This window comes from Syngnathus acus, chromosome 23 (genome assembly GCF_901709675.1).
Source record: "Syngnathus acus chromosome 23, fSynAcu1.2, whole genome shotgun sequence".
NCBI lineage: Eukaryota > Metazoa > Chordata > Actinopteri > Syngnathiformes > Syngnathidae > Syngnathus > Syngnathus acus.
The window spans coordinates 3417032-3434806 of record NC_051107.1 but is presented as its reverse complement, the minus strand read 5'-3'; the positions used below and the strand labels follow the sequence as shown (position 1 = coordinate 3434806).

General features: G+C 43.3%; 1 protein-coding gene across 4 annotated transcripts; it reads right to left on the bottom strand.

Moving 5' to 3' along the window:
• Positions 1 to 416: 416 nt before the first annotated feature.
• slc38a4 (solute carrier family 38 member 4) lies at positions 417 to 14843 on the bottom strand. 4 transcript variants are annotated; one of them, XM_037243622.1, is made up of 16 exons: positions 14706 to 14843; positions 8985 to 9213; positions 8824 to 8920; positions 8613 to 8728; positions 8447 to 8520; positions 8281 to 8373; positions 8131 to 8212; positions 7965 to 8047; positions 7469 to 7527; positions 7129 to 7383; positions 6856 to 6935; positions 6697 to 6797; positions 6411 to 6535; positions 2922 to 3066; positions 2569 to 2666; positions 417 to 2390 (listed from the first exon to the last, which is right to left on the bottom strand). In XM_037243622.1, the coding sequence occupies exons 2-16, from the start codon at positions 9104 to 9106 to the stop codon at positions 2286 to 2288; spliced, it is 1635 nt and encodes a 544-aa protein (XP_037099517.1). In that variant the 5' UTR covers positions 9107 to 9213; positions 14706 to 14843; the 3' UTR covers positions 417 to 2285. The 4 variants fall into 4 exon arrangements, with proteins under 4 accessions (XP_037099517.1, XP_037099520.1, XP_037099518.1 ...); XM_037243625.1 differs by lacking the exon at positions 14706 to 14843 and adding an exon at positions 12188 to 12318; XM_037243623.1 differs by lacking the exon at positions 14706 to 14843 and adding an exon at positions 10508 to 10659.
• Between the last annotated feature and the right edge of the window lie 2932 nt (positions 14844 to 17775).

Genomic DNA, 17775 nt, shown 5'->3' with positions numbered 1-17775 from the left:
CCGGGTAAGTGGTTTCAGTGTGTTCTCTGGTCACGGTGACATCTCGTTCAAGTCACGTCGAGTTCCGCTCTTAGAGACGACGAATCGGACGAGTTCCAAGAATGTTTGCGTCTACAATGACACAAACAATGAAATTCTTTGAGATTTAATTAATCCAACAAGAGATGATCTAACTCTTATTTTTCCGCCTCCTATTTGGAAACTTTACAAGTTGGTGCTACAAGTCATGGCCGCTTGCAAGCTAGACAAGAACACCGATATCCGAAATCCCCGAGAACATTGAATGCTTATGTCAGAAATATGGCAACGATGGCAAAACGGCGTTTACGTAAGCTTTTTACGTAATCGCAACGCTGCCAATGTAAATCTTGCGGATTCATGGATTGACACAAAAATGCCTTTTTTTTTTCTTCACATTTTTATTCCTCATAATGAAACAGCATCACAGATACAAAAACATGCCCTTTGAATGGGTACGGTTACAAATTTGCCGTCAGCGTTGGGCTTAACCGATGGAGGAGCGGTTCTGTTCTTTATTTTGACCGATACTTGCTCGGACCACTCGACCATGAGCGGCTAATTGGCTCCAATCATGCAAAAGATTTAAAGACACTACCAAATGCAAACTAATAATACCTGAGATACTTTGGCGGAGCAGACGTGACTGGAAGAGAAAAAAAACCAATCGAACTGCAATCGGCGGCATAATTAGGAGAGTGTACCCTTCAGTCTTCAATCACGATGCTGTTTTCACGTTAAAAGGCCTGTGGAAAGCTTTTCCAAGGTTTCAAGTAATACCTTCCCAAGTGTTTCTATGGCAGCAGTTGATGCACAGTGAGATCAGAGCATTGATTGTCCTGGCGGAGCCTGGTGGACCTTTTCTTGTTTTTTCCCGCCTCGGTATTGCTCACAGGTAGCCTAACCTTGAACCCAGTGTTGGCCAGCAAGAGATAAGAAGCTACAGACTGTGTTTAGTATTTAGTGAAAACCTATTCCGATCATTCCAATGTGACATTCTAACAAAAAAAGTCATGACATGAACAGGCAATATTTCTACAAATATACAATAAAAGGAAAAAAAGAACCTACTGTCATACAGCAAGAAAAAAATCTAAATGCATGTTATACATATTTATATTTATATATATATATACTAAAACAAATTGCAGAAGATACTCTCAACGACGCTCTTGCAGACAATGAGAGTCAAGAGTACAATAAAATAACGATTATTTACAGAGCATATACAATTGTCCAAAAAGACCTTGTGTAATCCCCAAAAAAGAAACATGCACATAAACACTATTTCATTTGAAATATCACTTTGCTTCACGTATCAAGATCCCCAAAGGATCCGTAAATATTGTCCACTTTGGCTGGATGTGACACCGAGAGCACAATTTCATCGTTGATGTTCTACGTAAAGGCACCAGTAAATAAAAGCCAATTCAATTCCGGTAAAGGCACGACTTGAAAAGATTGGTCGGATTAAAAAAAATGCTGATTAGTTCAATAAAGGCACCGGCGCATTCATGGATAGGCCCGATCATTTTGACTGACTTCATATGGCACGAGTTGAAAATACTCATCACATAAGTGACAGTAATGATTGACACTTTTTTTTTTTTCTTGTGTACTATATCTCGACAAAACATTTCAATTGCTAATTGCTTATAAAAAAAGTAGTTGTTTTCATTGACCAGCCATACATCAAGTGCCCGAAGCAGATTCTCTGTATTATGTACAACATTCAGTAGACAATTATATACATATACTTTTCAAATCACCTCGTAGCCGTAATACTGGAAACGTCTCCGATGCTTGACGTTGATGCGGCTTGATCGTGCAAAAGCTAAAACCGGTTGACTGGCGTTATGGTTTCCTACGTGCGTGCAGACTTTGGCAAGCCTCTATTTCGTGATTGTTCACATTGAAGAGAGCAGCAAAAAGACACCGAGCGGTTGCGAGTGTGTTAGTCCGACGCCGCAAAGCGATGCGAAGAAGTGCTCCGGGTTTTTTCGAGAGGGCCGTGGACTCGGACCTCAAGTGCGCGGAAGCGGGCTGGCCCAGGCGGCCGTTTGGAAGGTGACAAATGTGTGTTCGTTCAGCTTCTTCATAACTGCCGCGACGATGCTTTTCGGCGTCTTCCAGAATTTTTTTTTTTTTAAAACAACAAAAATACAGCAAAACTCAATCTGAAAAGTCTGAAGAACATATCCGGCTATTGTGGTAAATATATGTTTGTGGAGGGACTGAGCTCCAGGGAGGTCAGAGAGGTGGTTCGCTTAGTGCCCCCCGCTGGAACCGGGTGGATTGTGGATCCAGTCGAGAACTATGAGTGTCAGGCTGCCAATCATGAAGACGATTCCCACAACCAAGAAGACGGCGGCCTGGGGAGCGAGACCAGAACAAAAAATACTCAATGCTTTTGGAGGAGCGAGGACGCACCGCGGGATTTCTGGTGAAATTTCTGATGAGTCACATTTTGAAATCGGGCCCCGCCTGCCGGTATGTACTCGGAAAGAGGATATGTTGAGAAAGCGCTGACGGTGCATATTGTGGACTCACCCCGATTTTCTGTGGGGAGCGAAAAGGTACGGTCTTCACCAGGCGGAGGTAAAAGGCCGCAGGGAGGATAAAGATGAGCATGGTCGCTGCCGAGGAACCTGAACATCAAATAAAAGCGGGAGTTCAGAAAAGTATCACGACCTGTATGAACTTAGAGTGACTTGAAAAGATTAGCTATATGTTTAATGTGGTGGTGCTTAAGTGCCAAGTCGATTTTCTCACGCGACCGGCTTTAAGCTTGTAGACTTTTTCTTCACTAAAACAACCTCTGACCCGAAGCTACTAATCGGACCTCGGTGGGAATCCCATGGGTGCTTTTCCTCCTCCTCTTATCTTTTTTACGGTCCACTTACCAATGAAGCCGAAGATGTCTCGGATGGTCGGGACGAAGATGACCAGCATGTTGTTGAAGAACAAGATGCCGGCGGCGATTAGCATGTGCCGAGGCCAGCTGAAACTTCGGCCGCTGAAGAGCAAAGTGGTGATGGAGGAACGGATCTGGACAGACAAAAAAAAACAGGATGCAATTTTGCTTATTAATGAATTCCTTTTAGGAAGAACAATAAAATAATCGGGAGGTTAAATATTACCCGAGCATCTTACTGAATCGTGTATTCCGATAAACTATAAATTTATTATATTATTATTATTATTATGATTATTTTATAATTTATTTATTTATAAATTCCAACTATGCGAGGGAGTAAAAATAGAAAGTCATCAGAAAATTAAATATCGAAGTGAATTACAGATACCCGAAACGTCTACTTCGGTATAATGAAGTAGTTAATCTTCTTTCACTTCCTTCACAAAATGTCAAATTATAGAGAAGCGCCGCAGACATGCACACAAACTGGTTATCCGACCAAAGGCATCATTAAAATTCCTGGGTATATAATTTAACGTACACGTCGCGCAGCGTTGTCGTGGTGACGTACACCCGTTAACACGCGCACACACACACACGCTATTCTCATAAGGGCGTTTACATGTGAAATCATCACAAAAACACTAAAAAATATTTGATCCATTGTATTGATATTGAGTATACTGTAAAAATGACTTGCTCTCTATATTTTGTGGGGAGAAAAAAACCCACACTTTCTATTTATCGGGATTTGGCAGGTTAAGAAAGAGAAAATGAATCAAGCCTCGGTTGTCTTGAGTCACTCCCGAGCCTCATTCCCACACTTGGCATTGACCAAAGTGTGTCAAATGTTACGTGTACATTTGCGCAAAGAGAAAAAAAAAATGTTAAAAGAAACAGCGAGCACACAGATCCTCGCTAAGAGGCCCGGTACCGCTCGATCCAGCCTCCAGTGGGTGAAAGGTCGTCTGTATCAGGTGTAGCCCGTAGCGCCCAGCAAGCTAGCAAAGAGAACCAAGGCTTGGGGGCGCCCATTTAGAAAAAACGAAAGGGATTAGCCGGCGCCGTGCAAGGCAACTGTGAGGTTGCATCAGCCAGGCGCTGAGAGGAAGGCGGGTGGAGGCGTGTCTCCCGTAGATGACAGTTAATTGTTTATTTTTACAACTGCCCTCGCTTCCTTTCCCTTTTGACTCTTCAGCGAGCGTATACGGCAACAACCAAAAAAAGTCATCCTTTCTCCAGTCCAAGTGACCTTCATTTTGATGGGCTTTTCTGGGATTGCTACCAAAAAGATGTCAAGCGGCGAAGAGTTATCAGAGATACTAACAAATATTTCATCCCCCTTAAAAAAAAAAAATCCCACCAGCTGTTGCATAACCAGGCTCGGAAAAGTCGAACCGGGACGGGGCATTTCTCTCCGAGGCTCCAAACTATTCGGCGCCCAACTGTTACCTGGCGCGAAGCCTTTGGAGTACACCGTGTGATATTTGTACACTTTTGACTCTTGCTATTTACTTGTCAGACACCAACCCCCACTTTCTTCCAAACGTACACTTACAAACGGTGAGAATGTAGTCAAACCGGTAAAACCGAGCGTAACTGAATTTCGCCACACGGATTATTCAAACCTCTCGGAAGCGTCTGTAAACATGCACAGCTTTCATTTCCGTTGAAACATTGCCCAGAAAGTCCCCTTTTTAAAAAAAATATATATATATAAAACGTAACAAGTCAAGCACGACAACCCGATTGATGCATTTTCACTTCATCTTTTGCAGTCAAAACAAAACCTCAAGCAAAGTGTAATGCTCTCGGGGCGGGCGCAAATTTTTTTTTCAAAGATCGTAATTATTTATTTGGCGTATGCTCAAAACAATCACCATAAATGTTCTTAGGGATCCATTCGTCACCGTAATTAGACTCCCACGTCTAGTCAGTAAATTCCGCCCCTTTAAAATCTGATGCAAACCCGAATGCGTCTTACGTTCGGCAAGAAACGAATTTATTCGGCCTTGAAACCGAGACGCCAAAGCTAGCATGTTTTTAAATTGATATTTAGCACATAAAAGTGATTTTTAATTCTTCACAGAGCCTGAGAACTGGGACATGTCTGCCTCCATGTAAAGCCCCTTCATAATGCACCGAATCCCGCCAAAGCCCTCCGTGAGCCGGCCGCCATTTTTTTGTATCTACCGTCACGTGAACGCACACCAACGTACACACGCTCATTGTGCCGTCGAAACACGCACGCGCTGGCGTTATTTGCCCTCTCGCGTATATACGACTTGACCGCGGGGGCCGAGGACAGTCGCTCGCAGACAAAGCGCATGTTAATCTCTCGTTGAAGGTCGACAACCAAAGTAAAGGTCGGCGAGGATTCAAGGAGAGATTCTCAAATGTCAGGTGGAAACTTGGCACGGAGACAACGTGCCGCTTTCCGTCTGATGTCTCACCTGAATCCAAGGTTGACACGGTACACAGCAATTTCGTTCGTCAATATTAAGCGCGGGCAAAACGAATATCTTCCACAAGATGGCCGACTGTATCTGTTCTTTTATCTATTCTTGCTACTTTGTAACACCCAAAGTTGTCTCAAGACAGCGGCAACATAAGATAAGATCGTAATAATCAGTCTGAAGTATTCAGAGATCTTAGTTCCGTTTTGTCCCAGTCGGGTTTCTAATATTTATAAATAAGGCAACAAAAATGGTTGACGCATTGTTCCCTAACAGCCCCGACTCGCCCTTAGCGCCGTGGTCAAGGTGAGGCTTTTTCCACTGTCCACTCTGATCCAGTAAACTTCCATTGCGAAAAGAAAGGAAGGGTGGGGGGAATCTTCTTGCTCCCCCCCACCCTCAGACACATTATCTCCATTTCAATCCACAATGTCATGCAAGGAAAGTGTGTCCGCATGTGAATGCGGCTTTGTCCTAATGTCTATCCGAGGGTGCTTAGTCACAAGGCGAAAATGTAAACACCCTGATTTATGACTCACTCAGTCCCCATGTAAAACAGTGATGTGTTTTCACAACAATGGCCGCTGTCTCAGTTGATGACTCAATGACAACAAGGCTGCTGCTGCCACCTAGTGGCTGCGTGCACCTTCTACACTCCAGAAGTTGCTATGTGACCAAGGCTAAAAGAAGGTCGTGACACTTCCTCTTGGTCAGCAGCCAAATTTATCCTTGTGGGTCAGATGAAAACCAAGCTAAATTTAGCCCCTGCCCATGTTTGGGAAGGAACTATGTGAATGAATGTATCCGGGGGTTTTTCTATGGGCATCACCATCAGAGGATTATTAGTTACTCAACATGGAATCAAGTGCTGATAGCAAAAGTGTTGGTAGGCAATTGTGCCCCCTGTCTGTTTGTTGAGGCATTTTAGCAAGTATCACAAGAAAGAAGTAGAAGTATTTATAGTTTTTTTCTATTTCTGAGTCAAGCAAACAATTGCAAAGTTGCTCTGTAGTACTTACAGGGAAGAGCACAATGGGGACGGTCAGCGTGACGGCAGTGAGGACAGCCAAACGCACCAGCAGTAGCAGGGTGTCAAACTTGTAAACCTTGGTGAAGGTGTGAAGAAGCTCCGCCTCCACGTTTTCTGTGTTTTGAAACAGTCACTTGTGAAACACGTAACAGAATATAAATTTGTTCAGACATGACATTGAATCCTCGAGTCCATGTCGCTGATATTATTTCGGCGTTTGAATTTGGACGATGCTAAGAATGCTAACGTACTGATCAGTTGTCGGGTTGTCTTACCATAAAAAGTGAGGTAGCCAAATAGTGCTGACATCATGTACATGATGAGCATAGCGAGGATGGACAGGTTGGAGACGGTCTGCATCTTCTTCCTGCTGCGACTACAGAAACGACAAATTAGTCCTCCACCGGTTTTGGAAAGGAAACGTGTACACTTACTCTTTCAGCTCACTGTAGATGGGCAGCACCTCGGGGTGGCACACAAAGGCAAAGGCCAGGATGGGCACGGTGTACGCCGTCTGGAGATAAAATTGTAGACATATGGTAGGTTATTTGTCGACTCGAGATGTTAGTGTAGGTTCTCAACGGTACACAAAGGCCACAAATTCTACAAAAGACACAACACGCCCTGCTAGCCCACCTTAAGCAAACATTCTAGTTTTCACCTTTTCACCTTCATAAAAAAACATCTTATTCAAATAGCACGCCTACCTGTGAGTTGAAGATAAAGTATTTGGGCGTGCACATATCCTCGTCGTCGTGCTGCGGCTCAAAGTGGACGCCGGTGGAAGCCATGTGGCTATCGGTGACGGCCGGGGATACGTCCGCCCGGGAGAAGTCAATTTGCGCCGAGCGATTGTGTAACGCGTACACGCCCGGCACGTGCGAGGCGTTCGTGCTTAAGTTGGCTGAGACGTGGTTCAGGAAGGGAAGCGGGCATGGGAGCTGGGTTTTCTTGTAGATCACCTGGGAGCAATAGTAAGGTCACCTTGGTGATTTTACGCGAACGATAAAAATCCTTGGATTTTTTTTCTTCTAAAAGTAAACTTACCACTCCCAGGAAGAACACCATGCAGCAAAGAGAAAAACCACTCGTGTAGCCCAGATAACCTGCAACGAAAATCAAATATTTGTAGACACTCGGACAAGACAGCTTCGATATTTTTTCCTCTGCTTTTCCTATAAACAGCTGGAAATCTATTTGAATGTCTATTCCAGGATATGGGTCACAGATGTAGGTCAAATAACCAAAAATAGATGGATAAAAGATGTGAGGGGCAGTTTGCAAATGGATTCTTTTTATCAATCATGCCAAGAGATACATATCTAGCTAAGCTATCTGAATGAAGACTGAGCCCGGCCCATAAAATGTGAGTGATGGAGCTGACTTGCTCAAAGTTGCATTTGCCAGAGCAGACTTGAGAAACGGTGTTGGGTTACTTTTGATTACAGACAGCTGCGTGGATGCCCGACGTATCGCTTACAATCGCACGGCGATAACTAACATCTTGTAAAGGATTGACATCCAGATTATTAGGTATACTTACCCAGATTTTTAAGCAGCGACAAAGGGAAAATAATTCCAATGGACACAATTATCACCAGGTAGTTTCCGTTCAGGTACCATTCACTGCAAATACAATGCAACCCAAAAAATAGGTTAGAATCGGAGGATATTCCCATCGTGATCGCAAAATCATAACGTTCACTCACCCGGTACTTTCTTCCAAACCCAAGAACGCCCGAATAACTTCCGGCAGCTCGTATTTCACAATAAAGAGGTAGCTAGATATGGCTGCAAAAAGACATAACGTTAAAATTTAGCGTTTGCTAGCGTTTATTTCCCGAATCGTTTCTTCTTACCGCCAATGTTTTGCATTATAATCGATCCAAACGCCGCTATTTTTCCCGGCCAACCAAACGCCCTTTCTCCCAGTTTTTCATAGATGAGGGACCCTGCGAAATCATTTGTTGACAATCACCCACTGAATATGCGATCCCTTGTTTTGAGGGTGACCAAAACACCAACCTCCTTCTTTCGCCGTCATTAGAAGCAAATGCACAGAATACAAGGAGAGGATGGCAACAGCGATGAGTAGGAGTCTAGGAGGAAAAATGATGATGCAATATGTATTCCATCGTAGATGCCTGAGTGTCCATTCGTATTGTCATTGACAAGTTACGTCGATACTCACGTAAACAATACAATGCCGGTGTTGGCCATGGCGTACGACAAGCCCAGGATCCCGCTGCCCATTATGGCGTTGCTTAAATTAAAGACGGACATTCCGAAGGACGTATGGCCTGGATGCTGCTCGGATTTAAAAAAAGACAAAGCGATTTATTAATTGAAGTCAAATAGTTTGATGATCGTATCTGATGCTGATCAATTGTTTGTCTCCTTACATATTCTTCATGATACTCTTCATATTTCTTCTTCTTCATCAATCCATTCGTCAGGAACTTTTGGCTCTCGCCATCGTCCATATCGTCCAGGAACTGACTGCAAAGGCACAAAGCGCTTTTTAAAAAAATTGCTCGGAGGTTTTTCTGCACACGCCGCTCACCTGTTGATGGTGGCCTTTTCGGAATCGATGGTCTCTGTGAAACGGTCCAAACTGTCCGTGCTGTCGTCGTCGGCCTCCGTGGCGACTTTCCTCAGCTCCATGCGATCCACAATTCCCGGCATAGTGGTTCACGGCGGGACGAGGATTTCCGATGCTTACTTGACAGTTTCGACGATCACAAGGTGCTCCTTTAACCCTTGCTTGAGTGCTTTATCTCCAAAACGTGATTCTAAAAACAAAAATAGATGTTTTACCAACAAATCCCAAAACTAGGTCAGGGATGCAAGATGTTCTTCGGCCATCAAGGGGCCCCCTTGTCCACGTCGGCCCACAGGGGAGGAGACAAGCGTCACATTTTCCACTTTAACATCGTTATTATGTAACGTAATGTAGCGATTCGGTGTAACACAAATTGCTGCGTCAGAGGACTCACAAAGAGCTCTTAGACTAGAGCGAGAATGAACCTCTGTAGAGCAAGGTTAAATTGGATCGGCACCAAATTCGACGCTATGGTAGATGATGTCACCCGAGCCCGACTCCAAGTTTCCCGACTGTCTTAAACCGCTCAGCAGAAACGTCTTTGCATCGCAATACACGTCGCATGTTTACAGTCAACAGATGAAGTGACGTCACGGGACGTGAAAATCAAACCGCCTGACCCTCGCCGCTGATTCGATTTAACACACTTTTGCTTCGCCGTTTAAGCCGATTACACGTGTTACCTTTTAACAACCGTACCCAGAAATCCGCCTAATCACCTCTGCCTTGCTTTTTAATGCCTGCTTGTTGACTTTTCAACACCAAGAGGGTTAACCTGTCTGACCGGGTTAGCTTCTCTTGGACCTAAAGACCCCCCCCCCCCTCTCTCCTCCCTCCTCCACAATTTGATCATTTCATATTTATTCTTGCCTAGCCATGTCAGACTAATTGACACATAACATTTTAATGTACGTCGCTGGGCCACATCTGGAATACACATGTGCAACTAGCGGCCGCGGAAGATTCATTGGGAAAGCCACAAACGTGTCCCAAGAAACATAAGATGTAACAATCCTTGTATCCTGGAAAGTTTCCACTCAAATTTTCAGCCGCTGTATTTTATTTGAAATGTCACCAGGGTCACACACTGACCTAATTTGCCGAGACAGGTTTTATATAACTCGCAAGCATTAATAAATAGTCACTCAGCCGCAACTGAGTTCTGCATCGCAACAAAACGTCTCAAATTTAAACGAGTCAAAGCGATTAATATTCACTTAACATTAGCGACTGACCGCCAGATAAATGAAGCAATGTCAAATATTTTCCTTTCATTTCTAGAAGTACTTCCTCTGACCTTCTCCACCCAAGCAATGTCTTGCATCAGCCAACAAACTACTTGAGTGCAAAATTCTTTTCTGCCGAGAAAGTGCAAAGCAGCTGTGTTTTTGTTTCGCCACGACTCTGCAGCCGGATCATGCATCAACAAATAATGTCCATTAAAAAGAAAAGCTCATCTCTAACATATTCCAAAACATACTCACTCAGGCAGAAGATTCCTTGCGAAAAAAAAAAAAATCTAATCGTAAAAATACGTTTTAGTAGTCGGACGGTGACAGGGAAGTGAAGGGTCGAGGAGCTGCGGCTATTTTCTAACTCAGGTGAGAAGGGACGCTTTTAAAAGGGGGGAGGGAGGACTTCGGTCACCCAATCAGGACAGGGCTCTCCTTTTGAGCACGCTCATCAGAATCGACCCCCTCCACCCCCTGCCTGGCCTCTGAACACACACTCTCACAAACTACCTCTTCAGAAAAGAAATACAACATCATTATGATGACTTATTATAAGCGTCGGACAGTATCACACATTAGTGAGGTCTGTCCTGCCTGGCATGAAGTGATCACGTGACAAGTCACATGATCTTCCTTTGCCAGCTGCATTGCCAGGCACGCGCCACACAAGTAGGACGTGCCGCCGCTCCGCCAATCAGAGCGGGCGCAGCGAATGTCGCTGTGCCCAAGGTCGCGTACATGTCAAGGATGAGGCGTTATCTCGTCGTAATGTCCAAACAGGCAGAACATACAGTGAACTCCCGAGAATCCTCAGTTGCCACCTTGCCGGTTAAAGAGATCTGATCTAGCAACTAGCTCATTTGAAAAGAGAGTCTGGGGTCTATTACCCCAAAAAGTTACACACGGCGGTAATTTACACCAAAACTCACTCCACCGACATTCCTGAGATAACTTCAACAAATGCTCAGCCAATCACCTGTTACCAGAAAGCTGGAGGGGAGGGGCGAGGGATGGACGAGGCGCCATAAAGTATACCGACGGACAATGCCGGCGTTCGGCAAGGCATGAATAATCGAAGTCCTCCAGTTTTGGCGACGGAAATTGAAAATGCTGTGATGTAACAAAAAGAACACCCTTAGACTCGAAGATCAGTTACCTAGCAACAAGGACATCACCTGTGTTGACACCTTCCTGTTATGAAACACCATATTGCTATATATATAGTCACACACCACCATGGAATTTACCACCATTGATAGGTTCTGTGTAAACACCACAGGCAGTGTTTCAAGGGTGCACTTCCTCGTTTTTTTTTTTTTTTGCAGACCCTTAACCAACTGTCCCTGATGACCTATTAGCCATTTTCACAAGGTGAATGTCTTATCCAAGTCATTTTCGTCAAAACAATCTTTTAGCCTCTTTACCTTGGTAGTTTCTTGTTCATGGAAACCCCAGATCTAATTTCAAAAAAATCACTCGATCTTGGGAATCATTCTTCAGTCGGTTGTTAAAATCCTTGAGAGCTCTATCGAAGACTTGACAGTGCCCGCGGAGCCTCGAAGAATTTCACAGGTCTGAGACGACGTATATTTCTGGCTCCCGTGCTTGCTAAGCCGCCGCTAGGTCCGTATGACATAACAGCTTATGATATAAGTGAGCAAAGACTTTGGGATTCACTTTTTTGTTTCAACACATCTGCTGGAATCAGGCAGCTCCCGAATTTCCAAGTGCCACGTCCTCAAAAACAAAGCTTGTGTGACGCCCATCACCTCCTAACCGTCTCTCCACGCGGGAGGAATCTATCATCGCCGTGACAACTCCTACTTCATTTCGGACGTCAAAACATAGACAAAATCTCCCAATGGCGTCACACAATGACAACAACAGCCACCTAAACTTGACCTTTTGTACCAGCACCTCATGTGCCCTAACCTTGTTTGTGACTTCTTCCTCTTATCGCTTTGCATTGATCCGCAAACTTTAACGTGACGGCACCGCCGTGCTTTTACGGCTTCTTTGCCTTCGTCCGAAGGGTTAGCGGGTTCAGTGCGGGAGATCCTGACGGTGTCTGGATTATTTATTTAACATCACCGTGCAAAGTGCTCTGCCAAATAAAACAGGGTAGTACAATCTTAGAATTTTCAGAGTAGTTATTTTCTTGCTTTACTTGTTTATCTTCGTAACTAAACCCTGCTCGCGTCTATGTTCCTCCTTACAATGGCTCAGTGTTTGCTGGCTTAATGTCATTTGGCAACTGACAGTTCTCCTTTGTCACCTGTTGCGTAACTTATGGTCAAGCTTGCGCCTAAGTCATTTTGTGTATTATTTATGGCGGCGGGCTGTTTCGCTTTGCTGCGCGAAGCTCAGGCAGCCGTCCAGCCCGGTTTTCCTTGGCTCGCCAAGAGAGTTGAAGAATGACTTCAAATGCTTTTTCAATTCATTGTGCTGGGGCGCCTTGTACTAAAAATGCAAAAGCAGAGTGCTGTAAAAGCAAACACAGCTTCTATTAAGGACATTGCCTTAAAAAAAGGCTCTTCAACCTTTTATTTAAAGTATGAAGTTGACAAATAGTCCATGTTATTCTGTTGAAGACAAATAGATAAAGAAGTTTGATTTTTATCTGTCATTGTTGACACTAGTTAGCATGTCGCGCTAATGGCCAACGGCACCGCTTGCTATTTGTGTTTACGAATAAGCTAGCAGCACATCCGAGCAGCTGTGTGGCCAAACATCTCGCCGTGTTTACAAGATCTCAAACGACACACTGAGCCCTTGTGGTTGACCTGTGACCTCTGACCATCATGTGGAAAAGAGGAAAACAAATTTGAACCCCCACCCCTCCCTTCCAGCCAACCTCCAAGGCTGCTTGTCACTAAAACGAGAAGAGATAGGGTGGCCCACCTTCGATGAACACTTCCGAGGGGGGCCTGGAAACGGAGATGGATGAGTTCGAGGCGCGTCTTGACAAGTTGCGCATTCGTCCCCGGATGAATCGGCTCGGCGCCGCGCTGCTAAATTCATTGCTGAGGTGTAACCGCAACACTCGACAATAACTTGAGCCCAAGCAATTAATAGGACGGAGATTGTTTCGTTATTCGCTCATATAATAATTCATTACTGCTAAATTTTTTAGCGGATTCCGTGGCATTTTATGACCTAATATCCTTGACCAGTACTGAAAAAAATATGTCATTTATGTGCCGCTCCAGATGTTTCATAGAGACAAAACTGTCTTTTAGGTCGATGCTGACTGGAAAAATGTGGTAAAGTAGGCCAGGGGCAAATATTTGCATGTATTAATAGCAACCAGAGTGGCAACAATAGGCTGAACATGCCACTCAAATATGCTCAAGATGTTCCTTAAATTTTCCAAAGTGGATCTCGTCTTTGTGTGGTCAGGGGTGCGTTGCTTCATACCGGCCGGCTTGAAACCAGTGTAAACACGCTGCAGATAAGCAACACAATGGAACGCTGGAGAAAATGAAGGCCAAAAGTATACGACGACTTGGAAAATGTATAGAAAGACATTTACTTTTGACACTTGAAAAAAACTTCAATTGCGAAAATCAAAGCTGTTCTTCAAATATCATTTTGAGTATTTTTACCCATGTGTCGATTTTATGAACACATTAAATAATAATTATAAATATATATAATATAATAATATACTAAATAATATATAATAATAATTATATATATATATATATAATTTTGAATATAAGCATTTTTACCCGTGTCGATTTTATGAACACATTAAATAATAAGCATAAATATATATAATATAATAATATAATAAATAATATATAATAATAATATAATCAATTTTGGCCATTTATTCATAGTTAGTTGTAGCATTAAATTTATTTGTAGTAGCAAAACTTCTACTGTCTACATAAATACAGTATGTGCACGGAAAATGTACCTTGAGTCAAATAATCATTGAGTTAAATTAGGCTGCTTAAAAAAAAAAAGAAGTCTCGAGTTGCGCTAATAGCACCAACATCGGACCTCATGATTGCAGTCACAACATTATTAGCTCTCCTGTTACATAAAAAACCCGCCATCCACATTTCCCAATCGACTCTGGACAGAAGCGTGTTTAGCTCCACGCCATGTGCCCCCACGCAGACAGGCAGGCAGAACCTTTTTGTTTTGTTCTACAACGCGTCGGGGGGGGGGGGGAGAAAAAAAAAAAAGAAAGGTAAGGGATAATAAAACGAACTCAACCGCTTGAATGCAAACAGCTTAACCGGGGGGTTGTTTTAATTCCCTAAATGAGTAACTAGAATTATTTTTGCTTTGTTTACGCGCGGCGCCACCCTGCAGGAAACGCTACTGTTGCATTCATCTTAATCACGTCGCTCAAAAAAAGCACATGTTAAGTGAGCCATTCGAGAGCATTACAACAATCGGAATATTTAAAAAAAAGTAAGACGATAAGAGGGCTTACCAAGTGTGAGTGGAAGGCAGTTGTAAGTAGCAGCAAAAGCGGGAGGAGGAGGAGGACTATTGGAAACAAGAGATGGAGACCCTTCCCATTTAACAAGCAAGGAGCCTGAGTGGAAATTTCCATGTGCCATGTGATGACGGCAGCTAGTGAAGCCTCATGTTTCACTGCTGGGTGGGTGGAGGGGGGTCCCAATCTGACACCCCAACAACACCCCCGTCCCCCCTCCCCCAAACCGCAATGAGGAAAGCCTCCCTTGTCTCAAATATCTTTGAGTAATCTTAATTGTTGTTTCGGATTATCCAATCCAAACTTTTTAAAGGGAATTAAAAATAGTCCGAGGAGAGGGTCGCCTTTGTTTACATTCCGTCTGGCCACATTGGAGGGAAGAGGGACATTCCGTAAGGGAAAGCTAAGGCAGGATGACTCACTTACAGGACTTAAGAACAGAAGGAAATAATCTTCACAATACAAATGGTTGCTGTTTATTAAGTTTGCCTTTAGTTAACAGAACTGAGAATAGAATTTGGGATATTGCGAGGGATAGTCCTATTTTTAAAAGTCTATCGTCATAACTCACTGCTTAACTTACGTATAACACGACTAACACGTTTTTCGAGAGACAAGCCCGCGCTCGGACAATTCTTTCCCAGACTTGCACGGAAAAATTTGAGAGTGCGAGGCGACGTGGCCACAAAATTCACAACAAGCAGCTGTTTGGTAGATAGTAAACAATTCTAAAAAAAACTGTTTATTGCCGCTGCCGTTTGATGGTGAAATAGTAAAGGCAGCTTTGATGCTGCGGAACAAGTTACATTTGAACACAGGCAACACCATACAAAAAATGTTCTTGATGAACATTTTTGAGCTTCAAATTTCACTAAAGAACCAACTGTGAACTTTTTAAACTAAAAATAGGCAAGGACGAGCAATTCTCGGGACCCACGGGAATCTCCGCTATCAACGTTGGTGGCTTAAATCAGAAATAAATGTCATGTCACGCTCAAAATCGCTCCACGGAAATAACGTCTCACATGAGAGCACGATTTCTTCAGCTGACACCGATTAAATATCCTGGCGCTGCGGATGATATGCTCTCCGGATCATTTGAGGTCACCAGAAAGGAATAATAGTACTAATAGCAGTTGTCATTTGTTAAATAATTTGAAGAAAAAAAAAGAGTGATGCCAAAAATCATTTTTTTGATTACGTCAACAGGTAAGTTAGTACAGCATATGAAAAAAAAAATGTTCGGAGCAAACACAGACAACACTTGACCCCGCCGTGCGTAATAGTGACCAACGGTTGTTTGCATAAACTTGAGAGCAGAACATTTCTTTGATTTTTTACACCATGTTGAGTAAGCCGGTCAAACAAAAGTCCGACTTACATAACTTGGACAGCGATCCCTCATACGAGTCGATGATCTCTTGAACACACAAATGACTCCAATTAAACAATTACCGGTCTTGGGCATTTTAAAAAAAGCTTATTGTGCCGTAATCACCCCGTTCTTTTTTTTTGTTTTTCTCCAAAGAACCACATCTGCTGCTGTTTTCGCATTGACTTGACAACACAGGAGGGCCCACTCGTACAAGCAATTGGTGTTTTTCTTCTCTGTTTGACTCGCTTAAAATGGAAAGATCACAGACTCCAACAGACTTCTCACCTCTGGCAAATGACTGTTTGTCCAGATGGGTATTTTTGTTTTTGTTTTTTTGCTCACAAAGTCTTCAATCTCCTAAAAATAGCCTTCAAAATAGGCCCCAATGCCAATTCCTGTGATAAAAATATTTAGTTGCCATAAAGTTAGATTAGAATTCACTTTTATTCTATATTCCAACAGCTTCGTACTCCAGGCTGTTAGGATCCTGAACTCGCTCCCCCTTTCAGCGTAGCGTCCTGTTCTTGCTGTATGCTCACTGGCTCGGTTTTGCCCCTCATATTCAATGGGTTATTGGTCTGTTTTATTCATCGCTCATTTTATTTTATTTATTATTTATTATTTATGGTTTGTGCCTACTTGTTTTTGTTTTGTGTCGCCTACTTGTATGTCTCGTCACCGTGGGATGGAGGAAACGGAATTTCGGTTTCTTTGTGTGTCTTGACGTATGAAGGGATTGACAATAAAGCTGACTTTGACTTTTTTGACTTTGACTTTGATATGGAACTCAATTTAAAGATTCCAATGTGATCTTGCTGAGTGAGTCACTGCAGGTGGAAGCGTTATCGGGGATATTCCGTGCGCAGGAATGTTGTCGGCCATTAACACGAGAACAAGTGAGATTGGCGTCATTGCTTCTTATCTTGGAAACCGGAAGAATTCTGTGTTGGGTCAATGTATTATCTCTGAAACGTGTGAGATTTTTGTTTACGTTCCGATTGTGTTGGTAGACGTGAGTTAATGATGCTGTTTGGTTTGGAAATGGAAGATTTTGGCTTTTTCAATCGTCTCCAAACAATGAACGATGCAAAAAATGTTTAATTCTTTACAGGACAATCCTGTAGGGAGCTATTTTGTCTCCTCAAAACGCATTCGGAAAAAAAAGGAGGCTGGAACGGATTAATGGCATTTCCATTTATTTCAATGGGGAAAGATGATTTGAGATACACGTGTCTTAGGAGTATGGCATGTTTAAATGTAAAAAATCTGAAACATAAGACATCCATTTCCTCTCCCGTCAAGCTGAATTCCCCGGCGGCTTTGATTCCATGAATGGATCTTCTTCCATTACTGCCCAGCGTTATTCGCTAGCAGTAAACAAGTCAGATTGATGGTTCGCAATGGCGTAGCCTATTAAAGGAGACCAAAAAAAAAAAAATGCTTTGAGGCACAGGCTGACGAACAACCCGACAGTTAAGACAAGATGGATGCAACCTCCTGTGAAGTATAACGTTAGCGGCGGATTAGGAAAGTATTCTCGAGGTAGCGCCACGTCTCTCGCTATTGTTGTTTTTGCTAATATCTATCTTCTGCTTCATTAGCAGCTTTGGATTCATTCGCAGTTCTTTCGGGGCTCAGTGATAACCCCTCCCCGAAAGCATCCGGGGTGCCCCTCGTGCTAGGCCTCGA